This window comes from Denticeps clupeoides, chromosome 20, assembly GCF_900700375.1.
Source record: "Denticeps clupeoides chromosome 20, fDenClu1.1, whole genome shotgun sequence".
In the NCBI taxonomy this organism is placed as follows: domain Eukaryota; kingdom Metazoa; phylum Chordata; class Actinopteri; order Clupeiformes; family Denticipitidae; genus Denticeps; species Denticeps clupeoides.
Window position 1 is genome coordinate 8,773,883 of NC_041726.1, and position 10,757 is coordinate 8,784,639.

Genomic DNA, 10,757 nt, shown 5'->3' on the forward strand with positions numbered 1-10,757 from the left:
CAAATGGAATGCAAATTAAATAACTACAACAAATCTATGTACAAAACATGTACATTAAATTCAGCACACATATATTTTGGCTTTTTTGCAATCCCACAATCCATTTAATACATGATCCGCCAAGGTGCCACTGAGCAAAAGCACCGTCCTCACACACTGCTCCCCGGGTGCCTGTCACGGCTGCCCACTGCTCACCCAGGGTGATGGTTAAATGCAGAGGACACGTTTCGTTGGGTCACCGTGTGCTGTGCTGCAGTGTTTAACAATGACAATCACTTCACTTTATCACTTTCATTTAGGTTATCCACGAAACCCGAACAGCAACTCCCCCCAGGACTGGTAGGGAGCAGTGTTTCTACTTGGGATCAGCTGGAGTGGTTCACTGTATAATGTTTTCGGTAAGGCGTTCCTAACGCAGGTTAATCTGTATCAGGTATGTCATTGTCGACACAAGAAAGAAATAGGATCACACTGTAGTATTAGAGTCGTCACAGACCTGAGAATTTCTTTCTGGTGTGGTAATCCCGGAACACCGAGATTTACTGCTTTACACGGTCTTTACCGTCAGTTAAGTGCGTCCCACAAGACTGATTACAGCACTCATGGTCTGGAGAGTCCCCCTGGGGCTTTTTTTTCACCGCTGATCCATCCCTGGACACGCGCTCGTGTCTCCTGGGGGGTCAGGTCACGAAGGACCTTGACATCAACGCTGTTGGAGAAGTAAGGCAGTAACCTGACCTGTAAGTAACGTGCACACATAACTGACCCGATGACCGCGCTGCTTAAGGACCTGCAGACCCGGAGAGGGGAGATGATCTGTCCACCCAGAGAGCAGAACATCCCGGCGGAGCGTCACAGCGTCTCACTGGGGACGGTAACTGGATTACGGAGGAAGCGTGGAGCATTTCCTGGGAAGAATGTTCTCTGCTGCCTGGCATCTGCTGCCTGTGTATTTGTGTGTGTGTGTGTGTGTGTGTGTGTGAGTAGACGCTTTCTTGGAAGTGTTCAGTTGGCCAGTTTTTTTCCGTTGAAACCATCTGAACAGGCCGTCTTCTGCTCTCCGACCTCCTTTGGAGTAAAGAACCCGGTTTCATAACCACGCCGAGGAACATCCGCAGATATAAATACACGCCTGTGCCCACGCGTTCTCGCTTACATCCTCGGTGGACCCTCAGCCCTCTCATCTTCAACCACCGACACGTTGTCCTGTACTCTTGACTGTAAAACCATTTTGTAGACTGATAAAAGACGGACTTTCATTTACTTCATTAACCCTTTAACTTGCAGTGCAGAAGAGTTTCCTGAAGACGGATGAATGTCGCATGAGCATCTACGTTCTGATTACAGACACTGATGGCCATTGAAGACATTTCCAGAGGCCAGACGCTCAAACGAGAGAGACGTAAGCGAAGAAAAAGAAAATATGGACTAAAGAAGCCATGGAATAAGTTTAGCTTTTTTTAAGTTCCATTATCAGGTTCCATCAGCATCATCTCCTCCATCTGTTGCCTCTTAAAGACATGTCAACTTGCCATCACGGACCTCCAAATGAAAATCCATACAAAATCGACTCGATAAAAATATGAAAACATGGCACGCGGTAAATTCTTTCAAATGTATTACTGATGAAGAATAAATAGTGAAAATGGGTGTGTAGCCAGCGTTGACACCCCCAGGACGCTCGCCGCCTGCCCCCTGCAGGCCAGATGCCTCCACTGCAGCTCTGTGGGGTTTGAGCAGCGCAGACTTGAGTGCGTGCAGGTCCACTGATGAAGGCTCATCAGGCGACACTCATGCTCCCAGTCTGTGGGGCGGCATCATGAACTCAGGCTGGGGAGAGAGTGAGGGTCTGGATGAGCCCCCCGTCTGAGATCAGTGTATTTGTTTGCAACTGCAACCTTGGAGACACGTCGGGTGTTGTGTTCAAATTAAAATGCCACCTCTGTCCACCACAACAGTGGCAAATCAAAAGTCAAAATGAAATGAAGGCCAGAAAATTTTAGATTTACGTCCATTTCACAGTTTAATAATATTATGGTATAGAAAATATGACATACACACACCTAGTGGAGACAATACCTTACTGGAGGTTTAAACAGGATACAAACAGAGCGAGTACCTGCTGTCAAAGAACTATATTAAAGAGCATATTTTTACTAGGATTACAAATGAGAATAGCGCATCCAACAACACTGTAAAAAAATACAATTACTACAAGATTAAATGAGTAATGATATTTGATTGAGCCTGGACCCTTCACAGGGACTTCAGCAGGTCAGAGGTCGGGGGAGACTCAAGCCAGTGTGGGGGGTAGGTGGCTTTGATGCTGGGGCGGTCCTTCAGGAAGTCATTGTACTGGGACAGTTTAGGATATTTTTCCGTGGACAGGCTGCGTTGGATGAACAGGGAACATCTTATTTTCATATTTACAAGATTGCAGAGTCTGCAGAAGAGCAGAACTCACCCAAGGCGGAACATCAGCGCAACGACGGGGTAGACGACCACGTCGGCCATGGTGAAATCCTTCCCAGCCAGGCACGATCCCTCCTGTGGTCACAAATCAGAGCATCAGAAACTGCGGACCGCCAGAGGGAAGCATCCATTCCCTGCTGTGGTGCTGGTTACCTGCACGTGTCCCTCCCAGAGCTGAGCTTCAGCCGATGCAGCCTCCATGTTCCTCTTCATTGTGGTTTCCTGACGTTCTTCCTCCGGCACGTGACGAGCATACATCAGGAGGTCCACTGCAAACAAATCATCATACAAAGCAACAAACGCCATCAGTATAACAGTCTCACTGCCACAAAATATATAATCCTTGTTCAACAAATGAAATCTAGCGACACCTGGCGGCTGCAAATTGCAAATGAAAAAATGAAATTGTTCATTATTGTCCAATAAAAGTTCCCTTTTCTCAAATGATCAAGCTCGGGGAGTCTGTACATCTTAAACCATACATCATGTATACAAATGTATCGTGCATAAAAGCAGTAAAAGTGATGCACCCAGTTTCTGCTGCAGGACGAGCCCCTCAAACGCCCGCTGGTAAACGAGGGCCTGGTCCGCCGCCTTGTCCGGGATCAGCTGCGTCCCGCGGGATTTAAACTGACTCTGGCCAGCAACATGGTGACAGAAAACAGCGTCAGACCAAGACAGACTCGTTCATTCCGGTTTGTAAAGGGCCAGGCTGGGTTTTACAGGCCCAGGTGGGTCTCACCTCCAGGTACATGCAGATGGCCAACGACTCGTTCACCTTCTTCTCCCCATGCCGGAACGCGGGCAGCTGCGGGACAAGAGTTGGGTTTAATGCGAACAGTTCATAATATTTGTAGACATTTCAGAATTCAAAAGGTTTTTAACTCGTCCCATTTTAGGGAACATGAGAACCTTATTTCAATATTTATGAGCAGCAGGGGAGCAGCAGATCCCTGAAATCTGACGCTACGCCCTGAGATCCTCAGTTATTGCTTGCAGATACAATGTTTTTATTTGTGCATTTCTACATATTCTTTTTTATTGATTCATATTCACATTCACTGGTGGTCCGAGCTATGCACTTCAGAGATAGTAGAGATACACAAGGTAACATTTTGTAATGAGTTCTTGCTTAATCTATTAATTTTAGATTAAAAGACTGTAAACTCTTTGCACAGGAGTCTTTTACCAGACTGTCTGACTAACAACAGCAAAAACATTTCTTAACTAGACACCACAACCTTACTCATAATGCACTGTTAATGTGGTTTATATTATATGTAGGGACGACGCAGAGGCAAAAGTTACAGATTCGGGACGCGCCTGCGCAGTCGGCGAGTACAAATTAACGCGCTATTAAGTCGCCCGGCGGGGTTATGAGATGAGAAAAGGTTTCGCAGCAGTTATGTCAATACGTAAGAACTCAAAAGTAGAATGAAAAGTAGTTGAATACTACACTGGCATGCAGTATTCAAAGGTTCAAAGCGCCTATTGTCATGTTACACTTCTTTGTACAATTAAAGTCTTCCTTTGCTGTCAGACAATGTATTTAGTAAAAATAAGTAAAGTAACTCCAAATTGAAAAAAAAGTTTAGTAGAAGTACAGATACAGGGGGAAATGTATTTTGTTACTGTCGACTTCTGGTACTATCTGAAGTAATAAATTGTGACATGACGACACGCGCCGAAGCTCCGCCCCCGGCCGTTCGGTCCAACGTCAGCTGACTGCGTCGCTGGAGGAGCGACTGCGCATGCGCGGACCCACCTGCCCCCGCGGGTTTACCTCCAGAACCTCTGGCTGCTTGTGCTCCCCTTTCTCGAAGCTCAGCAGCTTGTTCTTGTAGCCCTGCAGGCCCTTCTCCTCCAGAGCGATCATGGCCCTCCAGCAGGGCGGGGAGCCGGAGCCCCAGAACAGGAACATGTCCTCGGCCATGGCGCAGCTTTTCGTTCCGGTCCGACCAGCGCCGTCGGTCCGAGGCGTATCTCTATTTATCCGCCGATCCGAGCTCCACCCCCGGCGTGACAGAGGGAAGTGGGACGGACGTGTATGGAACGCCAAAAATGCCACAATTCGCCACGCTTCTTAAAACAGTGGCTTAAAATATCGCAATATAACGCAATTCAGAACGTCGCTCTGGCAGATTGAACGCAACATTTTATCGCGTTTTATTGTTTTATTGTTGGCCTTCTGAATTCTCTTCTCAAAATTACAGCATTTCCTTATGAGGGTGATAAACCACGTGACGATGGAGGAACGCTGAGTCACGTTCTGTGTTATTAAAAATGATCGAAATGTCTCCACAATCAATAATTCAAGTTTTGAGTTTGAAATCACTTATTTTTTTTTACACTTTTTTTACAATTACACTTCAAAGAATAACGTTTGTTTTTAATCTTCATCTATAATACACTATTGTACAGAAATCCACAGTGAAAAAGGGCATTTACACACTTTATACCTTCATCACTCCCACTCTATTTCCAGAGACAAAATGCGTCTGATAAACCTTTAATTTGAACAATTATTATTATTTGAAATGTTCTAGAAGGCTTGTGAGGCTTACATTGCTGGAAATATGTTCTCCCGTTGAGAATTCATACAATAAACGAACTACAACAAAGGTCTGAAGCATGAAATTCGCTTCACCTTTGACCTATAATGAATAAAAAAATTCACGTTTGGAAACGTCTACTGGGGAAAGGTATTCATTGTTGGTTCCTGTACTGAAGCTAAAATAAAATAAAAAATAAGAAACTTTATTTTTAAAAAATGAAAAGAGGGTGGCCGTAGAAATACAAGAAAGTGGATTAATGGTTTATTGGTTAATATTCAATTTTTTAAGATAATAACATATAACAGTATAGTAGGGGAAGATCACCATAACTGATTTTATTGATTATCTGCCCAACTCTTTTGCTTCAGCACACTTATTACAATGGGCTGGGAAGGTAGAAGTCTAGTGTCTCCAGGGGGACTGTCCCTATAACAACGATTAAGAACATCTGATAAATGCTGTAAATGGAAATTGGCTGTCCATAGATCACACACAAACACACACACACACTAGTGGTGCCCATATGTTACTGCAGGCATCAGCAAAAGAAGAAACCCAAGACAGGAGATACTTGGTTTCATAAAAATTATATTAAAGAGCATATTTTTATGAGGATTATAAGTAAGAAAAGTGCATCAATCAAGACTGTAAGAAATACAATTATTACAAATATAAATGAGGAATGATCTTTGGGCTCTTGTGTGGTCCAGCCTGATCAGGCCTAGACCCTTCACAAGGCCTTCAACATGTCGATGGTTTGGGGAGACTCGCGCCAGTGTGGGGGGTAGGTGGTCTTGATGCTGGGGCGGTCCTTCAGGAAGTCACTGTACTTGGCCAGTTTGGGATATTTTTCCGTGGACAAGCTGTGTTGGGTGAACAGGAAACATCTTATTTTCATATTTACAAGACCACAGCGAGATTGCGGAGTTCCTGAACTCACCCAAAGCGGAACATCAGGGCGACGACGGGGTAGACGACCACGTCAGCCATGGTGAAGTCCTTCCCAGCCAGGCACGATCCCTCCTGTGGTCACAAATCAGAGCATCAGAAACTGCTGACTGCCGGTGGGCGGCGCCCATTTCCTGCTGTGGTGCTGGTTACCTGCACGTATCCCTCCCAGAGCTGAGCTTCAGCCGATGCAGCCTCCATGTTCCTCTTCATTGTGGCTTCCTGTTGCTCTTCCTTTGGGACACGGCGAGTATACATCAGGAGGTCCACTGCAAACAATCATCATCATACAAAGCAACAAAGACAATCAGTATAACAATCTCATGGCTACAAAATACGGCACAGCCACGGCAAAGTTCAAGCAAAATATCATGCATAAAAGCAACAAATGAATTTGAGTGATGCACCCAGTTTCTGCTGCAGGACGAGCCCCTCAAACGCCCGCTGGTAAACGAGGGCCTGGTCCGCCGCCTTGTCCGGGATCAGCTTCGTCCCGCGGGATTTAAACTGACTCTGGCCAGCAACATGGTGACAGAAAACAGCGTCAGACCAAGACAGACTCGTTCATTCCGGTTTGTAAAGGGCCAGGCTGGGTTTTACAGGCCCAGGTGGGTCTCACCTCCAGGTACATGCAGATGGCCAACGACTCGTTCACCTTCTTCTCCCCATGCCGGAACGCGGGCAGCTGCGGGACAAGAGTTGGGTTTAATGCGAACAGTTCATAATATTTGTAGACATTTCAGAATTCAAAAGGTTTTTAACTCGTCCCATTTTAGGGAACATGAGAACCTTATTTCAATATTTATGACCAGAAGGGGAGCAGCAGATCCCTGAAATCCGACGCTAAGGGTGGAAGGAGCCTAGTGGGTAACACACTCGCCTATGAACCAGAAGACCCAGGTTCAAATCCCACTTACTACCATTGTGTCCCTGAGAAAGACACTTAACCCTAAGTTGCTCTAGGGGGACTGTCCCTGTAACTACTGATTGTAAGTCGCTCTGGATAAGGGCGTCTGATAAATGCTGTAAAATGTAAAATATATTTTCAATGATTGGTTCCACAACAACATTTGTTTTCTTGTTCTTGTTCCATGCTTTCTTATATATATGTCTTAAATTTACTAATCCTACTGGCTAAATTTCATATAAATACATTTACAGTGGCAAAAATATTGGGCAAAAGGCCAGGACTGAGAGACTTTCTATCCATGAACCACCTCCCACCCCGACCGTCTGAATGTCCACTGTTGTTACTGCAATCTGTTACTGTTACACTGCATGGTTATTACACAATCTATTCACAATGCGGTTTAACAGACTCCGTATCCATTACCCGTGATGTCTGTGTCTCATGTTCTCATTGAACATAATATCTTAAGTATCATAAAACATTTTTGTTTTAAAACAATTTTTACTAGCCTTAGTCTCATTTTATTGTGTTCTGTTTCATGTTCTCTCTTATTCTATTTTATTTGATTATATAACTATGCACAGTGAAACAGGGCTGTTCAGGATGCATTTCACTGCGTGTTGTACTGCTATAACTATGCACGTGACACATAAAAATCTTGAATCTTGGCAAGAAACCCCTGCGTATAGTTCTTAGAGGAGACCGACCATTTTTCCTGAAAATACAAAGGCTAAAAATGATAATCATGGATTGTTTCTTGATGTTTCATTTTGCCCCTTGGTATAGTATTGTATGAGCTAGTTTTATGAAAACTGTAGGAGCGACTGCGCATGCGCGGACCCACCTGGCCCCGCGGGTTCACCTCCAGAACCTCTGGCTGCTTGTGCTCCCCTTTCTCGAAGTTCAGCAGCTTGTTCTTGTAGCCCTGCAGGCCCTTCTCCTCCAGAGCGATCATGGCCCTCCAGCAGGGCGGGGAGCCGGAGCCCCAGAACAGGAACATGTCCTCGGCCATGGTGCAGCTTTTCGTTCCGGTCCGACCAGCGCCGTCGGTCCGAGGCGTATCTCTATTTATCCGCCGATCCGAGCTCCACCCCCGGCGTGACAGAGGGCAAGTGGGACAGAGGGGACCCAGTCACCGTGACGCTGCATTCCGTTCTTATAACCTGTCTGACTACACTAGAAAGTGTATGAGTAAAACCCGCGGAGTCATGTTATTCGGTCTTGTACGTGATAAAAATAAAAATAAATAATTCGGCCTAGTTTTTTAGAACAGTTGGAAAAATCCAGGATTTCAAAAGGTATCAAGTGACAACATTTACATTTAAAGCATTTATCAGACGCCCTTATCCAGAGCGACTTACAATCAGTAGTTACAGGGACAGTCCCCCCCTGGAGCTCAGGGACACAATGGTAGTAAGTGGGACTTGAACCTGGGTCTTCTGGTTCATAGGCCAGTGTGTTACCCATAGGGTTGGAAAGGGGCGGAAAATTTCCATGGTAAGTTAAGCTTGGGAATTTTGGAAATTAATGGGAATTAAGGAGAACTAACTGGGAATATATTATTTCCAAGCATAAATATAAACAGAAATCATAAGAAAACCTCCATGCAAAATGTTTTCAACAGATATTTCAACAGATTTACTTGTAAGTACAGTAGAACAGAACACGTTTCAATAACTTGTTTCATGGATGAATAAAAACAGAAATGTTGAGTTCAATATTACCATCCCCTAACCCCGCTCATTCAAAAATGCCCCCTGTTCAAAAATCTCCACAAAGTCCCATTCAAAAGGTTAAATGAAAAATGCCACTTATCCTCCAAAACATCCCATTAAACATGCAAATCTTCCTTCAAGCAATCCTCTTTTCTCATTTTTGCTCAGTCAATAGACTCTTCCTGGACCTCATCATCATCCAACAACATGTCCACTTCCTCAGCATCCAGCCTTCTTGAGGATGGCTCTGTGTCAGGCTCAAAGAGCCGTAGGTTTGCCCAAATGCCGACCAGCTTTTCCACTCTCACATTTGTGAGCCTGTTGTGAACCTTTGTGTGGGTGTTCCCAAACAGTGACCAGTTGCGCTCGGAGGCGGCTGATGATGGTGGGATTTGGAGGAGGATGGAGGCTACAGGTGCAAGGGCCTCAGATTCACATAGTCCCTTCCACCAGGTGGTTGCAGATATGTGCTGGCATGACTGACATATTCCATCCCCTTTCCAAAGGCCTGGCTTTGTTCGATACTTTGCCAAACTGCCTAGAACTTTGCCTTTATCGAGACCCAGGTGGTCAGACATGGCTGTAATGACCGCATAGGCACCATTGATCTCTTCCCCAGAAAGTATGCCCTTGTCATATTTGGGGTCCAGCATGTATGCTGCTGCATGCACTGGCTTCATGCAGAACTCCCTCCGCTGTTCCAATGACTTGACCACAGCTGTTTCCTCTGCTTTCAGTAGTAGGGAAGTGGACAGAATTGTCTGGATTTCTTCTTTGAGTTCTGCAAAAAGGCACTGGACATCTGACAAGATGGCACCATCCCCCTCTATCTTCGCTATTGCTGCTGCAATAGTTTTGAGGATTTTCTGACTGCTAGATACTCTATCCCAGAACACATCCTTCTTGATGTCACTGTCGATGTCTACAGACTGGGATATGGCCATCTCTTCCAGAAGGCTGTCAAACATGATAACAACATCACCCCATCGCGTTATGCTGGGAAGCTTCAGTGTAGTACTCTTGTTCTTTTCCTTTTGCTTTGACAGAAATGTAGCGGAAGTTACTTGTTTGCCTTTAACATATTTCACAACTTGCTTCGCTCTCTTATTCAGAGTGTCCATTGTTTTTAGTGCCATTATGTCTTTTAGGAGAAGATTTAGTGTATGGGCAGCACAGCCAATAGTAGTTATATGAGGGTAGGTCTCCTCCACATGTGCCCAGGCAACCTTCATGTTGGCTGTGTTGTCAGTGACCAGTGCAAAAATCTGGTCCAAGGTCATTGATTATCACTTTTAGCTCATCTGCAATGTATTGGCCTGTGTGTCTGTTTTCCTTTGTGTCTACACTCTTGTAGAACACAGGCTGAAGAGTGGTGATTATGTAGTTAATAATTCCTTGTCCCCTGATATTGTACTGAAATACAGTCAGCTTGGTCAATGGTCTGTTTCACCTTTGCTTGAACTTGACTGAACTCTTCATCCAGTAGATGAGTAGACAATGCATGTGGAATGTATGCTGGTCGGAGAACATTCAAAAATCACTTCCAGTACACATTGGATGTCAGCATCAGGGGTGAGCCAGTTGCATAGATGTCACGTCCATGCGGGCATGACGTGGCGGGTGATCGGAGAGCAGGACGAAGAGTGACGAGAAGACGTGGAATGAAGGACGCTTTCACCTGACATCACGAAACCGGGGTTTAATTGGTGAAACACAAGACAGGGGAGACATCCGAGACGTAGACACTGGTGAACACGGAACATAACTTTAAAGACCTGACAGCGAACAGAAACGAACAGGGCAGCTTTATACAATTATCACAGGTGAAAACGATTAGGGAACATTACACAGGACAACAATGAAACTCCGGTCCGGATCCTGAACCGGAGTAACCCCCATTTCGGACCGGATCGTGACAGAATCCCCCCTCCTATGGCACGACGCCTGGCGGGCCAGACGAAGCAGTCCATGAAGGAGGAAGGACAGTCCAAACACAGTCTTAAATGGTCCGAGTGGACAGGAGGAATCGAACGGAATCGATTCGAAAACCAGAAAAGATGAGATAAACAGAGTGGAATGATAAATGACTGAATGAATGAATGAATGGTCCGGTATTCCAGATGGACGAGCGGCGGTTCTCCAGCTCAGACGGCTTCG

The 10,757-nt window shown here is 45.3% G+C and overlaps 2 protein-coding genes across 3 annotated transcripts; both read right to left on the reverse strand.

Moving 5' to 3' along the window:
* Nucleotides 1–1,997: 1,997 nt before the first annotated feature.
* LOC114769954 (glutathione S-transferase A-like) lies at nucleotides 1,998–4,487 on the reverse strand. Of its 2 annotated transcripts, none has more exons than XM_028963401.1 (6): nucleotides 4,256–4,487; nucleotides 3,215–3,280; nucleotides 3,003–3,108; nucleotides 2,626–2,741; nucleotides 2,465–2,547; nucleotides 1,998–2,389 (listed from the first exon to the last, which is right to left on the reverse strand). In XM_028963401.1, the coding sequence occupies exons 1-6, from the start codon at nucleotides 4,403–4,405 to the stop codon at nucleotides 2,257–2,259; spliced, it is 654 nt and encodes a 217-aa protein (XP_028819234.1). In that variant the 5' UTR covers nucleotides 4,406–4,487; the 3' UTR covers nucleotides 1,998–2,256. The 2 variants fall into 2 exon arrangements, with proteins under 2 accessions (XP_028819234.1, XP_028819233.1); XM_028963400.1 differs by having other exon boundaries at nucleotides 4,238–4,486.
* A 785-nt stretch (nucleotides 4,488–5,272) lies between these two features.
* LOC114770431 (glutathione S-transferase A-like) lies at nucleotides 5,273–7,897 on the reverse strand. Its single transcript, XM_028964365.1, has 6 exons — nucleotides 7,730–7,897; nucleotides 6,595–6,660; nucleotides 6,383–6,488; nucleotides 6,129–6,244; nucleotides 5,968–6,050; nucleotides 5,273–5,890 (listed from the first exon to the last, which is right to left on the reverse strand). The coding sequence occupies exons 1-6, from the start codon at nucleotides 7,895–7,897 to the stop codon at nucleotides 5,758–5,760; spliced, it is 672 nt and encodes a 223-aa protein (XP_028820198.1). The 3' UTR covers nucleotides 5,273–5,757.
* Nucleotides 7,898–10,757: the final 2,860 nt, after the last annotated feature.